At 53.3% G+C, this 18355-nt stretch overlaps 1 protein-coding gene and 1 pseudogene across 4 annotated transcripts; both read left to right on the top strand.

The window, feature by feature from the left end:
* The first annotated feature begins 415 nt into the window (after positions 1 to 415).
* On the top strand, positions 416 to 5468 carry LOC144246636 (UBX domain-containing protein 1-like). Of its 4 annotated transcripts, XM_085583986.1 has the most exons (7): positions 416 to 864; positions 1108 to 1161; positions 1585 to 1704; positions 2430 to 2562; positions 2796 to 3055; positions 3638 to 3951; positions 5202 to 5468. In XM_085583986.1, exons 1-4 carry the CDS (start codon positions 812 to 814, stop codon positions 2437 to 2439), a joined length of 237 nt encoding a protein of 78 aa, XP_085440112.1. In that variant the 5' UTR covers positions 416 to 811; the 3' UTR covers positions 2440 to 2562; positions 2796 to 3055; positions 3638 to 3951; positions 5202 to 5468. The 4 variants fall into 4 exon arrangements, 2 of the variants coding, with proteins under 2 accessions (XP_085440112.1, XP_085440111.1); XM_085583985.1 differs by lacking the exon at positions 2796 to 3055; XR_013340296.2 differs by lacking the exons at positions 1585 to 1704; positions 2796 to 3055 and having other exon boundaries at positions 777 to 864.
* A 3422-nt stretch (positions 5469 to 8890) lies between these two features.
* LOC146767018 (uncharacterized) lies at positions 8891 to 10149 on the top strand (annotated as a pseudogene).
* Positions 10150 to 18355: the final 8206 nt, after the last annotated feature.

Here is an 18355-nt window from a genome sequence, read left to right on the forward strand (position 1 = left end):
CCCTAACCCCCACCCCTGTCCTTACCCCCTCCCCTGGCCCCGCCCCCAGCCACACACCCTCCCCTGACTTCTATTAAGATATCCATTAGGATACGTATAAAAATCTGAAATAAAATATAATAGGAATAAATGTAAGAAATTATGAAAATATAATTTTCCATCAATATCCATTACAAATCCGAATGTGAATATAAATATGAAAAATAGAAAAATAAAGCGTATTGAAATGCAGCTTAAGAGTAAAGCTTTTTTCTTTCGGTTCCTGTCGGGTCGCAGGCAGGCTTTTTGTTCCGTTCTTTCCCGCGCGGACGCTTTGGGGCGTTCGCTGCCGAGGCCGTGCCGGCGGGGACGGCGCGGTGCTGCCGCCGTGTGGGCATAGAGCGGTACTGCAGCCCGCCGCCCGCGGCCGCCATCTTGGGAGTGGCTTGGCGCGGACTCTCTTGAAAAGTGCTGCCGCCTTGTGGACACAGGGCGGTACTGCAGCCCGACCGCCCTCTTGGGAGTGGCTTGGCGCGGACTCGCTTGAAAAGTGCTGCCGCCTTGTGGACACAGGGCGGTACTGCGGCCCCCCAGCCAGCGCCCGGCAAAATCACCGAGACGGGGCGAGGGGCGGCAGCGAGCGGCGAGCGGGGCGGTGTCTGTGAGTGAGGGGAGGGCTGGAGGCGGCTCCGCGGCGGCGCCGGATTAGGATGGCAGCGGCGGGGGAGGCTTTCTGTCCCGTTCCGGCCGCCGTCCGTACCGGAACGCTTTGTGCCTTTCTGTCCCTCGCCGGCCGCCGTCCCCCACGTGTCGCGAGCCCGGCGTCGCCGTGATGGCGGCGGGCGGTGGGACCGGGCTCGGGCGGCTCTGGAGGCGCTGCTGGAGGTGGGATTCGGGGCCCGGCGCGCTGAGGGCGGCGGCACCGGGGGGACAGCGGGGGAGGGCGGGCGGGAGCAGCCGGAGGGGACCCGGCACCGGGAATGGGATTGGGGGGGGCGGGACACACGGACAGGCCCCGGAGCCCCCGGGACCCCCAAAACTCCACCGAGACCCCCAAAAAACCCCCCGGGACCCCTCAGAACCCTCTGGGACCCCCCAAAAATAACCGGGAGCCCCCCGGTCCCGCAGGGCGAAGGCGCTGGCGCTGACCGGGAACCGGGGAGTGGAGCCGGCCATGGACTGGTGAGGGGGGACCCCAAGAACACTCCCGGCACCCCCAAAAATACCCGGCGGGATCCCCCAAAAACAGCCCCGGGACCGCCAAAAACAGCCTCGGGAACCCAAAAATTCCCTTCAGGACCCCAAACCCCCCCCCAGGACCCCCAAAATTCCTCCCAAATACCCCCTGAAACCTCCAAACTTCTCCCCAGGACTCCAAAGCCCTCCCTGGGACGCCCAAAATTCTCTTTGGGACCCCAAAACTCCCCCTGGGACCTCCAAATTTCCCTTTAGGACCCCTGAAATTCCTCCTGGGACTCCCAAAACCCCCTGAGACCCCAAAAGTCCTCCTGGGATGCCCCAAAATCCTTCCAGAACCCCCCAGAACCCCCTCCAATTTTGGGTCCCCCCCCGATTCGGGGTTCCCCCCGGTTTTTGGGTCCCCAGGCTGGTGGCTCATGAGGACGACCCCGACTCGGACCCCGAACTCCCCCCGGGTTTGGGGGCGCCGCCCGCGGGCCTGGGGGGGCCCCGGCAGCCGCCGGCCCCCGAGGACGAGACCCAGAAGTGAATTTTGGGGGTCGGGGGGAATTTGGGGGTTGGGGAGGAAAATTTGGGGTATGAGGAGCTCAGGGATATTTTGGGGTTCAGAGTGGTTAATTCGGGGTTTCAGGGTGTTTATGGGCAGGGTTTTCGGGTATTCTCGGGAGGGCTTTGGGGTATTCTTTGGTGGGTTTTAGGATATTTTTGGGTGGATTTTTTGGGGTATTTTTGGGAGGGTTTTGGGCTGGTTTTGGGGCATTTTATGGTGAGTTTTTTGGATATTTTTAGGAGGGTTTGGGTAGTTTTGGGTGGGTTTTTTGGGGGCATTTAGGACGATTTTGGGGTATTTTTGGGTGGGTTTTGGGCTGAAGGCGGCTCAGCGGCGGCGCTGGAGAAGGATGGCAGCGGCGAGGGGGGCCCGGCGGGGCCCTGCCTTTGCCAGCCCCTCCTGCCGCCCTCCTTGGAATGGTTTGGGGCAGTATGGGGTTATTGAGGTAGGAGTGATTATTTTGTTGTTGTTGATTTAATGTGGGGTTTTTTTGTTTGTTTGTTTGTTGTTGTCGTTTGATGTATTCGGTTTGTAGAGCAGGAACTGTAGACAGAATCCTGCAGAAGTAATATGGAATTTGTCCTCCCAAAACCCGCCCGGCTTCCAACCACTTTCAGCACGTGGTCTTCCTTAGCAGCACATGGTTCCCCCACACTTGGGAGCCGGTGCACTCTACTTTTCTCTCCTCCTTTGCTGACAGATCCTGCTGAGGCTGAGGACAAAGCCCTACCCCTACACGGACAAGGCAGCAGACCTGGTTCGGGAAGCCAGCGTGCTCCAGGCTGCTCCAGGACTCTGATCAAACATCAGCATCCCCGTCTCTCACGTTGATGGTATGTGGTAACCCCTTAAGAACAGAATTCCACATTTTCTAACCCTAAGCAGCAAACTGGGGATGGATAACTCTAGAAATCCTGTCATGTAAGGACCTCCAGGATTCAGCCCTCCATGTGTCCTTGGTATCAGAGGTTGGAATTGCAGAGTTGCCACTTTACCCCCAGACGTAATTTTTGATGTGGTTGTGCCACTTTAACAGTATTTGAAATCTCTCTTCGTGTTCTTGCAGCAGCATTTTCGAACCACAATGGAAATCTAGCCCTTCTGCCGGGAGCGGTTCACAGATTCGTGGAATCCCAGAAGGGTTTGGATGGGAAGGCACCTTTTTTTAAAGCTCGTCCCGTTCCACCCCCTGCCATGGGCAGGGACACCTTCCACCATGCCAGGGTGCTCTAAGCCCTGTCCAGCCTGGCCTTGGACACTTCCAGGGATCCGGGGGCAGCCACAGCTTCTGTGGGCAACCTGTGCTGAGGTGCCCTGAGGAAATGTGTGAGCCGGAGGGAGCCGCGGCCGGGCGGAGGGAGCCGAGCTGTGGGAATGGGCGAATGGAGGCGGGAGCGGGCGGGACTAGGCGAGCGTGGGCGAAAGCGGCCGAAAGGGGCCGAGGAGGCGAGCGGAGCCGAGCTTTGCCGAGTTCAGCCGAGGCGAGCCGAGTTTTGCCGAAGAGGCGAATGGAGGCGAATGCGGCCGGAAATAGCCGAGCGTGGCCGAAAGTAGCCGAAGCTGGCCGAGGAGCCGAGTCCAGCCGAACGGAGCCGAGCTCTGCCGAGCGCAGCAGCCCGGGCGGGGCTGAGCCGGGGCGGAGCCGGGGCGCCGGGAGGATCCCCTCCTGTCCCTCTCTCTCCCGCTCCATGCTCCTGCCCGTGTTCAGTTACCTCTCTTTCCCCCGTTTCCGTGTCCCCCCCAAACCCGGCTCCTTCCTGTCCTGTCCTGTCCCTGCCCCGCTGCTCCGTTCCATTCCCCCTCTCGGTGGTGTGAGATGGGATTTGAGCCCTTTCTGACACCCACGCGTGCTCTTTGTGTTGTCAAATCCCGCGTGTGAGCCAGAAGCTCTCCCTGCCTCTTTTGCAGGTGGATGTGCCATTCAAAGCCCTGGAGGCAGGGCTGAGCACCGGCGAGCCGCGCGTGGCTGCTCTGCACAGGGGGCGTGGCAGGAAACACTCGCTGAGTGCCGGAGGAGCGAACGGGAGCCTTGGCCCTGCCATCCTCTGGGATCTCCGGGGACACTGCAAGCACTGGCAAAGAGCCGAGAGCCATGGGAGCAGCGCTGAGCGAGGCTGTGTCCCAGCCAAGGAGTTCCTCCTGTGTCCCTTAAGAGGATACCCCAGGGCTGGTTTTCTGCATCAAGACTTCTGATCAGACCATCTGTAGACCTCTGGCTTAATGTAAATATTTATTTATATGTTTGTCTCTGACAGCAAAGCACGTATCTCCTGACTTCCCTGCTATTCAGTATCTGCTGAACTGGCTGTGCATTTTTCCTAAGCTAAGGAAAACCCTCCCTCTGATTCTGTAATTTCCAAAGGAGCAGCATTGAGTCACTTATGTTTTTCTTGTCTCCATAACTTTAGCTTGACTCGTGCTCAAGGACAGGAATGACTCAAGAACTGTATGTGGTGAATTGTTAGTTTGGCGGGGGTTTTTGCAAATTCAGGGCTAAAATGTGATGTAAGAAAAGGCTTTTATTGCAGCAATTAGATTTTTGCATCATGGCAGATTTTCAAGCCTCTAAGTAAATCACTTCATTCAGATTTAAACTCTCTTGAAATATGCTTGATATGTTTTGGGGTTTTTTTCATTGTTATGCTACTTTTCGTTTTGGTTTGATTTGGCTTTCTTTTTTGCCTGGCGTGGGAAAATTTTACAGCTCTCACTTTTTTCTTCTCCAGTTGAGTATAGTGTTACCTTCTTAATTCAAAAACCATTTGCTGTATGGAAAAAGCACCTTGCCTTTGTGAAGGGCCAGGTGGGAACTGTTTTAATGGCCAGTGGCACAGCCCTGTAGCACACAATTCCCAGGAAGTGGGGAGCCCTCTGCCAGGCAGAGCCACCTGGCCAGGTTCCTGCGGGTGCTGCTGCTGTACCCGGCTGATGAGGTGAGAAGCAGCTTGGCTTTATTGCCAAAATAAAACTCACCCGTTTTCCTATGAATCCCAGCAAAGTGGTCCCAAAGGCTCTGTCACTCAGTCTCTGCTTCCATTGGTGTGGAGAGGCTGGATCCCAGTTATCACCCCAGCAGTGCCCCTGCCTCCCTTTTCCCCACTTTTCTGTTCCAGTCGTGCGAAATATTCAGGCTTTGTTTTCTTCCCCCTGCGGTTCACTGCAGATCCCAGAAAACCCACAGGAGGGAAGATCATTCCTTGTGCTTCCACCTCCAGGTGAGAGAGGAGATGGTCACATCCTAGGAGCCTGATTTTGGAATGTTTTATGGAATTGGCCCAGTGGCTTTTACTTCTGGGCTTCCTGGAGTCTGTCCGTGGCAGGTCCAGCCCGTGCTTCAACTGAGAGCCCTCAGTCCGCAGGGAAATGAACCTTTGGGGAAGTTCTTACAGCTCTGCTTAGTGCTTTATGAATGGTGATGATTTTCTGGAAGTAGGCTGTCCATTCTGACCCTTTTTCTTCCCTCTCCCTGCAGACTGTACCTGCTGAGAGGCTGAGGTGAGACCAGGATCTGTAAAATCCCTGACTCTCCGTGTTTTCCCGAGGCTGAAGCCGTGTTTGCTGTCAGTGACGACAGGGTGGGAGATGCTAAACACTGAAAACTTTGGGGTTTTTCCCCTGAACTCCCCAAGACTCTCTGCAGCTGTGCCCTGTCTATCTCTTGAAAGAGTTTCTGGATTTACAAAGGTTTTTACATTCTGCAATATTTATCTATAACTCGATTAAAAAGAATCCTACTGTATCAATGTGGTGTTAATTACTTTGTTTGAGTCGGTTAATTAAAGCGAATTGTTGGTAAGGGGTTTGAGCATCCCTTAGTTGGAGCTGGCAGCTCTTATTTAATTTCTCTTCATTCCTTTAATTTCTTTCAATTATTTCTTAAGCCATTACTGCAATTAGGATGCACGGTAAGGACAAGAGCATTTCTGCCCTGCTGGATTGGGAAATCCGAGCCCAATTCCTTGGAGAGATTGAGGGGATGGGGATCTGTGCCTCAAGCTGGGTTTTGACAGTGGGAATTTGGTGAGGAAGGAAGAGGAGAGATCCCACGGAAAGTGGCTGAGGCCAGTTCCGCTGGCTTTGGGTGCTCCTACCCCCGAGAAAATCATCCTGGCTGAAGGGAACTGGAAGAAGCCAGGGGGCTGCGCCGGGGGCTGTGCAGGGACCCCAAACCCTGGTCAGGGGCGCTGGGCAGTGCCAGCTGCAGAGGAACGCTGCAGAGGGGCTGCGCTGGAGCCCCTCAGCTTCCATGCAGAGATGCTGGCACTGCGGGGCTTTCGGGACACTGCCGAGAGGCTCCGCTGCCAGAGCCGGGGAGTTCTCCCGTTCTTTTCTGTCGTGCTGGGCACCTGGCAAGTCCTTCGAGCCCCGCAGGCTGCCAGTGCCAGCGGAGCAGCTGGAATCACAGACGGTCACACAGAAACCGGGCTGGGAGAGCAAATGAGCTGTTCCATGTTGCTTTTCACAACGCGTTTTGGATTTATACCAGAATCTCTTCTCTCCCCTCAGACACCGTACCCCTGACTTTTGAGTTTTCTCACAGAAATGTCTCGGCCTGCACCGGGAAAAAGAAAATTCCCTGGCACGGCGGGGAGCGGCGGGGTTTGGGGGTGCTGGGGCGGCACGGGGGTCCCCGCGCCCCGGCCGGTCTCGGTCAGCCCCGGGAAATCGCCGCCGCCGCCGGCTCGGCCCCGGCGCCGCCCCGGTGCTCCGGCCCGAGAGAGACCCCGACCCGCCCGCCGGGGCAGAGGCGGCACCGCCGGGAGCCGAAGCGGCAGCCCCGGGCCCATCCCGGCGGGCCGGGAGCGATGGCCCCGCCTCCATCCCGGGCGGGCCGGAGCCTCAGGGGCGGGGCCGGGCCGGAGCCTCAGGGGCGGGGCCGGCGCTGGCTCAGGTGCGCGGGACCGCGGGGCACCTGCGTGGGGTGGGGCCGAGGTTATTTAAGTGCCGGGAATCGCTGCAGCCGCCATTTGCTCACTCGGAGCGCAGTGCGGGTGGTGGGTTCTGTGCGGGCTCCGCACCTTCGCCCTTCTCTCCTTCCCCCCCTTTACTCTTCCTTCCTCCTGCTCCCATTCCCCTTCTTTCCCTGCCTTTCCCCCGTTTTCCTCTCCTCCCCAAAGCCGACTGCTTTCGCTCCCCGTTTGTGCCCCCTTCTACTCTTCCTTCCTTCTGCTCCTATTCCCCTTCTTTGTCTTCCTCCTTTTCCTTCTCGCCCCATTTCGGCCTCCCCTCCCGTCCCACCATCTACCCTTCCTTCCTTCTCTCCATATTTCTGTTTTTTCTCCCCTAAACCCACTCTCCCTCCTCCCCCAAACGCGACCCCCCCACTCGTCCCTCACCTGTCCCTGCCCCGCTGCTCCGTTCCATTCCCTCTCTCTTCCCTCCTCTGTCCCGTCCCTCTTTCCCCCTGCCGGCCTTTCCCTTCCCCGCCCGCTTTCCTCCGCAGCCCGACCTCCCTCCCCACCTTCCCGCATGCCCCGCTCTGCTCCCCTGTTCTCGTTCCCCGTTCCCCTTTTCCTTCTTTCCTCGCAGCCGCGGGGCTCGGGGCGCCGCAGAATAAAGCCCAGAGGGCCGGAGCCGGCGCCCCCCGCCCTCGCTGGGGTCCCCACACGGGGCCGGAGCCGCTCTGCGGGTCCCCCCATTGCAGTCTAATACACGGCCCGACACTGCCGGGGTGCGGCTTTCCCGACATCACACTGGGGGTCGGGAGGGGGTCCTGGGGGGAGGAGGGTGGGGAGGTAGGAAGGGCCCCCTCCGGAGGAGGGGGTCCGGGGGGGGGGGGGCGGGGTGGGAGGGGGGTGGGAATGGGTGGGTGGGTGGGGTGGGAGGGGGGGGTGGGTGGGGTGGGGGGTGGGGTGGGGGGGGTGGGTGGGGTGGGGGGGGTGGGAATGGGTGGGTGGGGGGGGTGGGGGGGGGGTGGGAGGGGGGGTGGGTGGGGTGGGAGGGGGGGAGGGGTGGGGGGGGGGTTGGGGGAGCAGAGGGGGTCACGTCACTCTGCGCCGTGAACAGAAATAAAAAAACACACGACCGGCTGTCCCCTCCAGCCGCCCCCCCCCCCCCCCCCCACCCCCCCCCCCACCCACCCCCCCCACCCCCCCCACCCCACCCCCCCCACCCGGGTCCCGGTCCGGAGAAGGGGGTCCCGGAGAGGGTCGGGGCTGGCGGGGGGAAGGCCCCCCCTCCACCCCGCCCCCTCCCCCGGACCCCCTCCTCCGGAGGGGGCCCACCCTGGCCCCCCCCCGGGACCCCCTCCTCCGGAGGGGGCCCTTCCTAACCCCCCCACCCTCCTCCCCCCAGGACCCCCTCCCGACCCCCAGCCCGACCCCCAGTGTGATGTCGGGAAAGCCGCACCCCGGCAGTGTCGGGCCGTGTATTAGACTGCAATGGGGGGACCCGCAGAGCGGCTCCGGCCCCGTGTGGGGACCCCAGCGAGGGCGGGGGGCGCCGGCTCCGGCCCTCTGGGCTTTATTCTGCGGCGCCCCGAGCCCCACGGCTGCGAGGAAAGAGGGAAAAGGGGAACGGGGAACGAGAACAGGGGAGCAGAGCGGCAGTCGAGGGGAAGGGGACGACGACAGGGGGCCGGTGGGGAGAGGTCGGGGTGTGCAGGGCAGGTGGGGAGGGCCGGGTGAAGGAAAAGAAAGATTGAAGGCAGCTTTGGGGAAGGAGGCGGAATGTGTGGAGGGGGAAAAGTATCACGGAAAGGCAGCAGGAGGAACCGGGAGAGCGTGGGGGGGAGCAGGGGGAGGGGGGACGGGGGAGCCCGGCTGGGGAGGGAAGGAACAGGGACAGGATGGAGGGACAGGGTAGTGTAGGGGTGAGTAGCGGAATAGAGAGGGAGGACAAGGAAAGGGGTGTAGGGGGGCCCGCCCGGGAGGGAGGGAGGGGAGGGCTAGGGGGGAGGGGGGGGGGGGGGGTTTGGGGGGGGGGAGGGTGTAGGGGGTGGGGGAGGGGAGGAAAGGAGGGCAGATAGGAGAAGTATAGAGAAAAAGAAATACAAAAGAAAAGAAACGCGCAAGAAAAGCAAAAGAAACAGAGATATAGAGCCCGACCGGTCGCAACCTCCCGCTCCGAGCGCCCAGCACCAAATGGCTCCGCCACGCTCGCCCCGCGGTTTAAATAGCCGCGGCCCCGCCCCGCGCAGGCGCGCTGGGGCCCCGCGCACCTGTGCGCGCACCTGTGCTGGCCCCGCCCCCGGCCCCGCCCCCCGCCCGTAAATGGCGGCGGCTCCGCGCCCGCCCCGTGTTCTGTGTGGATGCTCGGGCGGACTGCGGCGGGACCGGCGCTCGGAGCTCCGTGCGGGGATCGGATCGGGGCAGCTCCCGGCCTGCGCGGCGTCCGAGGCGCTCAGCTGAGATCGGGATCGGGATTTGGGTCCTGGGCCCGCCGGTGTCTGCTGGGGGAGCCGGGCAGAGCCGCTCCTTCCTCGGCGGGCAGGGAGGGGGTGCCGGGGCCGGCGGATCGAGGCGGGATCGGGGCTGGGATCCGGACCGACAGCGCCGCGGCCGGGAGGAGCCGCTCCGGGACGGGCGCCGCCGCTCCAGCTGCGGCCGGCCCGGGGCTCGGGTCCCGCCGGGGCTCGGGTCCCGTTCTCGCTGTGGCCGCGGGGAGCCGGGGCTGCGTCGGGGCCGGGACCCCATCGGCACCGCCGCTCCCGCAGCGCCGCCTCCGGCCCCGCGGGCGGACACGGAGCCGCCCCGCAGCCCCCGCGGGATGCCGAGCCCCCCCGCCCCGGTAGCCCCGTGGCCACCGCGCTCCCCTGCGAGCAGCAGCGCCCGCCTCCCCCGACCCGTGTCCGCATCCCCGGGGAGCCCCGCCGGACGAGCGGGGCTGCGGCGCCGCGGCCGGGAGCAGCCGCTCCGCCGGGGCCGCTGCTCCCGCTCCGGCTGTGCCCGGTGCGGGGCTGGAGGCGCCGGAGCCCCCGAAGGGCAGAGAGCACCTCCTGTCCTTGGCTCTGCAGGGCGGGAGCTGCCGTGCCCTGCCCGTGGCTCGCAGCGTGCCGAACGCACGTCCCGGCACGGGCACCGGCGCACGGGACAGCGCTGGCACGGACACGGCTGAAGGGCTGCCCGCGGCTCCTCGGCCAGGGGCTGCTCCCCACAGGCACGCAGGGATGCTTCAGCCCGGACAGACGACAGCGACAGCCCACAGGGACCCCAGGGAACGGCTGGCATTACCTGGGAATGGAGGCACGGGCCGTTTGCAGAGGGGCTCTGACAGCAATCCCTGTTGCCGACCTCCCCGAGCTCCCACACAGCTGCCAGGTATGTTCCAGCCACCCCAAATCTCCTCCCTCTTTTCCAGCCTGAGGCCATCATTCACCAGCAGCATTTCAGCCAAGGCAATCTTCCTTCACGGGTACTAAATGCCAAGCAAGAGCCTCGGAGATGCCTTGAAATCAGAGGTTTGAGTGCGATGATGTTCGGAGATTTCCAGGGAGCCAGCTGGAGGTGCAGAAGGGATGGAAAACTCTCACAGGTGGGTCCCACTGGAGGTGTGCTGCAGGCAGGGATGTGCATCCCTTTCCTGAGGAAAAAGGACATGCCGAGGCTCTGAAAGGAGCTGAGCTTCTGCAGGAGAGATGTTCTGCCTCAGCACAGGCTGGGAGCGCATCCAGCCACCGCCTTGTCGTGCTTTAAAACATCAACTGGAGCCTGAGCTCCGGGTGGGGAGGGAGCTGAGAGCAGGAGGGGCAGGAGCAGGGATGGGAGATGAGGCTGCTGGAATGTCACCTGGAGCAGCTGAACATGTTCTGTCCCTGCAGGAGCCAAAGCAGATCCCTCCTGGCCGGGCTGGATGGGAGATGAGGCTGCTGGAATGTCATTGGAGCAGCCAGGAGCCAAAGCAGATCCCTCCTGGCCGGGCTGGATGGGAGATGAGGCTGCTGGAATGTCACCTGGAGCAGCCAGGAGCCAAAGCAAATCCCTCCTGGCCGGGCTGGATGGGAGATGAGGCTGCTGGAATGTCACCTGGAGCAGCCAGGAGCCAAAGCAGATCCCTCCTGGCCGGGCTGGATGGGAGATGAGGCTGTTGGAATGTCACCTGGAGCAGCCAGGAGCCAAAGCAGATCCCTCCTGGCCGGGCTGGATGGGAGATGAGGCTGTTGGAATGTCACCTGGAGCAGCCAGGAGCCAAAGCAAATCCCTCCTGGCCGGGCTGGATGGGAGATGAGGCTGCTGGAATGTCACCTGGAGCAGCCAGGAGCCAAAGCAGATCCCTCCTGGCCGGGCTGGATGGGAGATGAGGCTGCTGGAATGTCACCTGGAGCAGCCAGGAGCCAAAGCAGATCCCTCCTGGCCGGGCTGGAGGGCAGCTGCTGGATCTGCTGTGGGGGAAAACTCCCTGCCCCTGCCAGGAGCGCTGGCTCTGCTCTTCCTCCAGCTCCTGAGCAGTGTCAGGGCCACCGTGAGGGAGTTCAAACCCAAAAAATCCCCACAGCCCACGGAGTGAATGATCCCAGCAGAGAAACGCAGCATTGAAATAAAAATCTTACAGCTCTGTCAAAAGGGCTGTGACAACACTGCAGTGGGATTCCCAGGAACCTACTGGTTTGCTCTCAGAATGCTCTTGGTTCTCTTTTGTGTATTTTTAGTCCCTCAGTGGACAGCTTGTAGAATTTATTCTGGGACTTAGAGGTTGAGCAGGGTTGGCTCAGGATTGACCTTCACCTCTGGTGCCGCTTTGCGCAAACACAACGTGGCCGGGCTGGGTGAACTCGTGACCTCAGCTTTCCCCTCCAAAATGTCCCTCACTTATTTCCCTGGGGTGAGCTGGGATTTTGGCCCAGACTGTCACTCCTCACCTCCCCGTGCCCGCGCGGTGTCCGTTGTGTTCCCCACGGTGCCCTGGGGACACCGGCGGGTCCCTTTGCCTTTCTCCTGCCCCTTTCCAGCCCGAGGCTCCTCTGCCCTCGTCCCACACAGCACAGGGGCACCGAAGGGGAAAGGCTCCAGAAAACATTTCTGCAATTCCTCAGCAATTCTTTCAATTCCCCGGGGAGAGGAGCGTGAACTCACAGCCACCGAGGCCTGACGGGTTCCTGCAGCGAGAGCTCGGCGCGTGTCCGCAGAGGTGAGTGCGGCACCCGAAAGGAAAAAGCACGGGAGACAAACGTGATTTCTTTTGCTTCAAAGTTATTGCAAGTTCTTAAAGCCCGACCAACTTTTGCTCTTGCTTTTGGTCGGGTGGAGCAGGAGCAGTGGGCAGAGGTGGTGCCATTGATGCGGACGTGCCCGATGCTTTCTGGGGCAGAAAAGGGAGATTAAGCTCGCCTTACGTCAAGCAGCTATTTAAAAAGATTTATAGCTCTTTAAACGTAGCGCCCTTTAATTACCATAATGTTTCTTCCATGATTTTAACTAATTCTCAGTGTATTTTATAAAACTTAAAATAACACCTCCTCCCCATAAAACAGACTCATCAAGCATTAGACAAAAATTCCTTGTGCCAGTCTCAGGCTTCCACATCTAACAGGAGACCCTCCCCGTAAGCAAACAAAAAAATCAAAATAACATACCAAAACTAGTCCTTGCTAACATTAAAAATACAGCTCGACCGTATCCAAAAAACCCCCGATTTTATTTCTTCCAAATGCCAAATACTCTTCAAATTCTAAATCAAAAACTCTTAAAAAACAAAAACCATTTGTCCAAGCCCACAAAAAATATAAAACAATCCAATCGATATCCTACATTTAACAAAACCCACTACACAAATTAGTACCATTTGAAATGTAACATAAATAAAAATCTATGACTAAGAAACATATCTCCCAATAAATAAAACCACTCTGTAAAGATATAAGTAATAATCTCAACTCAACAAGCTAAAATTTCTCCAAAACCAAAAGACTTAAAAAACCTTCAATACTTATAAATAATAACATTCAATATGTTAAGTGTTAATAAAATCAAACAAACTTAAATGTCAATGCATTTAAATAAATACATTAAGTTTCTTTTTATCTATTAAAATTAAGTTTATTATTCCTTACTATCAAAATTCATTCAGTCTAAATTTAAATATTATGTAATATAACTTACCCTAAATTTTATTAAAAATCACTTCTCTAAACTATACAGTATATGGTTAATTTTATTTAAAAAAAAATGAAACTACTCAAATTACAACAACTAAAAGAAAACACTAACAAACACCTATTCAGAAGTTAAAAAAATATAGTGTATTATGTCATCAATTTCATCAAAAATTCTGTTCTTCATTACAATCTCTACTCTTTTTATCTTTTATAAGTAACACCAAAAAATAGCAATTACTATTCATATCATGCTATTTAAGAATTTTACTCTATTTCCTTAATATATATTTTTAAAGTTATCCTAACTTCTTCAAACACTTACTACTAATATACTAATTATATAATAATTTTTATAATAAGCAATATTTATTAAATATTATTATAATATTTACAACCAACTTTCATATACTTTATTATCTCTTTATATAATGATCTAAAAAACACATAAAATTTCTAATTCCTACTTTTTTATTCTCTACTTATACAGCTCTTAAAACAAGTTAACCCTCTAACTAATCTCTACACTAACTCTATAATTTAACCTAATGTTATCTCACAGTTTTAAATATTTTTCAAGACTAAAAAAAAATATATTTCATTAAAAACCTCCTCCAAACTGTTAATCTTATCACTTTCCTCAGTTATTATTACAAAATCACTTTAATATAAAACCCGACTACAACATGAATTTCTATTTCTAAGTTTCACACTAAGTAATCGCTCTCTCATACATTTTCTCCACCTTCACACTCTCAATATCCAAATCCAAACTCACAATCCTGTCCATAACCACTTTCAAATCTTTAAAAAAAAGTTTACTATACTCAAATCTATTCTAAAAACACTTCTAAAAAAATCCGATTATTAAATAATGTAATTCATCTTTAATCCTAACATTTTTACTCTTAACTACTATTTTTAGAAACATTATATAAAAATACATTAAGTAACATTCACCAATTAAAATTTAAACTAGAACCTAACCCTAACTCTACCTAAATAAAATAATTAACAAGAAACCCAAATATTTTCTACGTCAAAAATAAAATTCAAATAATTTTAACTTAACAATTTAACTTTATCGATATAACAAATAAACTTATTTTTATTTTAAACTTAAAAAATCATTATCCACACATAATTATTTAACTTGCTACTAATTTAACATTTATCAACTGTTAAAAACTCTAAAATAACGTACCATCTTTTAATACTTAGTAATGATATAATTTCACCTATGTTACTAATTATAGATGTTATCTAAGTAATTCCTAATTATTGTCAATTTCTTCTTTACTACGTACATTATTTTATTCTTATATTTCTTCATGCTTATAACTGAAAAATTATAACAACCTATACCATTATCTTGCCAGTCTCTATACAATTTTATAAAACAAAACTTAACAAGACTTATTTCTCATGTCAAAACATAAAGTTTACTTATATCTCAACAAGTACAAAAACCCAAGTCAATTTCAATAAGGAACATAAAACCAGATCACACAAAAAACACACTCGCCACTCCACAAATAAAACACCAATGTAAATACAAAGATACACTACACTATGTAAATACAAATGTAGATTACGCGAGAATTGCAACATACACCTGACGTCTTGTACTGCACCCACCAAAATATAGAAACTTTAGGTTTCTTTATAAATATAAAAATCAATATTATAAACATCTTATTTAATAACTTACAAAGTATAAAATTCTATCAAATATTATACTTCTACTCTATTTACTTTATTTACTTTTAATTATATCACTTTACCAATTAACCAACCTAAAACAAACATTTAAGTAACTTTAACTAAAGTTTCAAGTTTAAATACTTTGTATTTATGTAGCGCTTCTCAAAAAAATCCATTCTTTACCTACTTACTTAATATACCAATAAAAAACATTACAAGTAATCCATATAATTAAAAAGCCCTTACATTATTAGCTCTTAATAGAAAAATAGTTACCAATTTAAAACAAAAAAGTCATTTATCCATCAATAGTAATCAAAATATAAAAGTAATTTTAAGCCTTGAAACTTAAAAATGGTAGGATCACATTTTATACCACCTATTACTTCAACAACACTAAAATAATTAAATCAATTGAAATATCTAAATAAACGATCTAATTCTACATCACTTACGCTAAATACCTTTCTAACAAATATAAAAATATTAAATACACAGTTTTACAAAAAACCAACAATAAATTTTCTTTTATTAACACACAAACATAAATATAAAAATTTAATAAAATTTATAAATGTATCTAATCACATAAAATCTACTTATAAAAGTGTACAACTTTAAGAAATATCAAAAATAAGAATAACTAATATAACAATAAATAAAATTTAACACCATAATTTTAAAATCTTATAACAAAATTATACATTTAAATTATATAATAATAATAATAATAATAACGATAACACCTTCTTTATGTTAATATATGCAACAAATGCTTAACAAAATCCATTAATAATTTTATTTTTTTTAAATACAGAGGGAGAGGGGAGACGTGGGAACGGGAAAACCAGAAACTCCCACGGACACTGAAAGATTTGATCTGCAGCCTCGGGAGAAGCTGGGATTGATGTGCAAGTACAAGACGCGGGCATTAAGCAGGAAAAGAATGAAATAAAAGACAATCCCTTCTGTTTCTGTGGCTGTCAGTGAGAGCCTGCCCCGGCTGAGCGAGAGAGAAACCGCATGGGCACGATGGGGAAGGGCTCGCAGGGCAGGGCTGGGGCTGTGTGGGCTGAACGGAGAGTTTGCACCTTCTGACAGGAGGCGTTGAGCAAAAGTCCCCTCGGTGCAGCGGAGCCGAGCGAAGGCGCTGGGCTGGAAAAGCCAAATAAAGGCCGGGGTCAGAAATTCCGGCTGCCTCGGAACAAAGAGCCGTGAGCGCTCCTGAGCCCCGGCAGCTGCTCGCTCTGTGAACCCCCACGCGCCGGGGCTGGGTTTGCCTGAGCCCCGAGTGCCCCCGGCCCAAGAGCAGCCCCGGCCCTTCCCTGCTGAGCGCGCAGCGATCGCAAAGGAAAAAAGGAAACTCTGGCCGGCAGGGCTCTCTCTGCGTGGGTTAGGGCAGGGCCCTGCGGGGAGCAGGGCGCTCCAGCACGGACAGCCCGGATCCAGAGCAGCTCCAGGGCTGAGCAGCGGGCTGGGGACAGCTGGGGACAGCCGTGAGCAGAGCCCGTCAGCCTCCCTCCGGGGCTGGGACTGCCTTGAGCACACAGCTCCTGACAGGTGTGGCACCTACAGACCTCAGACTCCTCGCCACAAACGAGTTCTGATCTCGCTCTCGGGGTGACCTGCACCTCCTCCCCAGAAACCGCAGGAATTAGAATTTCGGGCCGCTTTTACAAACTTTACGTCAGCTTTGCAAATGCAAATCCCAGCGGGTCCCTGCTTCCCAGAGCGCCGGTCCTCAGCCATCTCCACTTCCCTGGAAAACTGCTCCAGCCCCAGGCTGTACCAAGGTGAGCACAAGTCTGGACCGCTGCACTCGGAGCGAGATCCAGCTACAAATGGAATTCCAGAAACGGCCTCTAAAATGTTCCATAATCACACCTTTAAAATGGCTCCACAGGGCAACGGCTCCCGTGCCAGAGCGGCACCTGCACGAGTCCTTGTGCCAGCCCTGGCGCCCTGAAAAACACAAGAAACCAACATCACACAGGCCTTGTTTGCAGAATTCCTGATCCAAGCCCTCACCTGTCCTGCCCAGCACCGAGGGAAATCTGACACGGTATTCATAGGTAACCTTTGCTGAGAGCGGCCATCACCCCGGTCCTCCAGCCTGGGCAAGGTTTTGCAGCGAATGGACCCAACTTCTAACCCTGGACCTACATTTCTGTCAGCTTTTGTTAGAAAGATACTGGAGAGTAAATCCTACAACAGATTTAAAACGTTGCGCAAGGAATAACCGGCCCAGACAAAACCAAACCACCCCCATCTCTGCTCCACCCCATTTCTCCCAATTTTGGGAGAAATACTGATAGAGTTTGTAAAGACTCCCCTTCCCTGCTGCACCGTCCTTCACTGCACGTCCCTGTTGAGAGAGAAATGGAACTGGAAACAAGTTTTAAAGGATGAGTTTGTAAATAAGACTAGATACTTTAGAGAAATAGAACTATGAAAGATGCATTCTAATAAGATTCATGAGGGGTAATTTCAGATGATTGGTTTTAAGGCATAGTGTAGCAAAAGCTAATAGGCCAAGAAACGCTTATAATGTATTGTAATTAGGAAATAGTTGGCTTCTGATTGCGGTGGCATGAATTATAACATCTGTATTGTCTCACCCTTCACGTGAGACTGAAAATGAAATAAAAGTTTTTAAAAACACTTCTCAGTTGCCTTATTTCTGGGTCAGAAAAGGGCATAATCTGATAAACTGGTGCGTTGTGCGAGGAAGATTTATCTCTCTCAATGTCCTATTCCATGGCATTTCTAAGTCAGCGTTTCTTATCTCAAATTTTCCATTCAGATACATACTATGTAAACCTCCTGTCAAACTCTGACAATTTTCTGCAAGTCCATTTCCCACAGCAGAACTGCTCCCTGCCCAGCACAGGAGCTGCGAGTGCTGTTGCAGGGCACAATGCCTGAAGGAACACCGGAGCTGTGACATTAAAACCAGCAAAAGCAATTACTAAGTAAAAGAGATCCTCACCTGCTCCAAGAACTGAACCTCTGTGGCTCATCCTCACGGGGTGAACCTGCTCCAGGGAGGAATCTCCACGCAGCCCCCGAGACCTGGGGTCAGACGCTGCCCTACCAGCAGAAGAACAAGGGGTTAGTGAAGCTTTTTGGACACATTCTGGCCTCAGAGTGGTCTGACAAAACATCTGTCAACGTGGATCTTTAATAAAGGCAGCTGGTACCTATGCTTGCAACAGACTTCCGTGTGGTATTTCCTCGGTCTCTGTTTTAATACATTTTGATATTAAAAGTGTTTAAACAAGATTTAACCTGAGCTCTGCACCCTGCCGTGCTCCAAGCCCTGAGGAAGAGCTGGACATCCTCACGCTCGCCCAAGCTGAGGCTGCTCTCACGTAGGGACAGAGCTGCTGCAGCATTTAACAACACTTAGAAATCACCCCTGCCTTGAGGGCGTCCAGAGCTGGGAGAAAGCCCTTCCCACCACCCTCTTGGATTTCCCTCCCTGCCCCTGGCTTTGCTTCCAGCTTGGGAAGGTTTGTCCTGGGGCCATTTCAGCAGCACGAAGGGCTTTTCCAACCTCAGGGGTTCCACGGGAGCCCAGTGACTGACCCAGCTGCGCACCCAGGCACACAGATCGATTATCCTGCCGTGAGCCAGAGCACTCCAGGGCATCCTTGGAACAGCTGCGGAGAGCGGGAAAAAGACACAGCTGCAGCACCGATCCCGCTCCCTGCTTTCCCAGAGGGGCAGGAACACCATTTCCTCCCGAGCCTGAGAGCTCCCAGGGAAATCCCTGTTAGGGTGGCACTGAAGGTGCCACATTTCTGGCACCCTTGCTCTAGAACCACGGCCCAGCAGGTTTCTGTGGGAGCGGGGATTGTTGCTGCAGCTCAGAAGCTGCACATCCCTAAAGC

The sequence above is a fragment of the Lonchura striata genome, chromosome 6, assembly GCF_050655825.1.
Source record: "Lonchura striata isolate lonStrDom1 chromosome 6, ASM5065582v1, whole genome shotgun sequence".
Taxonomy (NCBI): domain Eukaryota; kingdom Metazoa; phylum Chordata; class Aves; order Passeriformes; family Estrildidae; genus Lonchura; species Lonchura striata.

Coding starts and splice junctions, on each gene's coding strand:
- LOC144246636 (XM_085583986.1), top strand. CDS start 812: ATGGCGGCGGGCGGTGGGACCGGGCTCGGGCGGCTCTGGAGGCGCTGC. Junction 865..1,107: donor CTCTGGAGGCGCTGCTGGAG/GTGGGATTCGGG, acceptor CCGGTCCCGCAG/GGCGAAGGCGCTGGCGCTGA. Junction 1,162..1,584: donor GTGGAGCCGGCCATGGACTG/GTGAGGGGGGAC, acceptor TTGGGTCCCCAG/GCTGGTGGCTCATGAGGACG.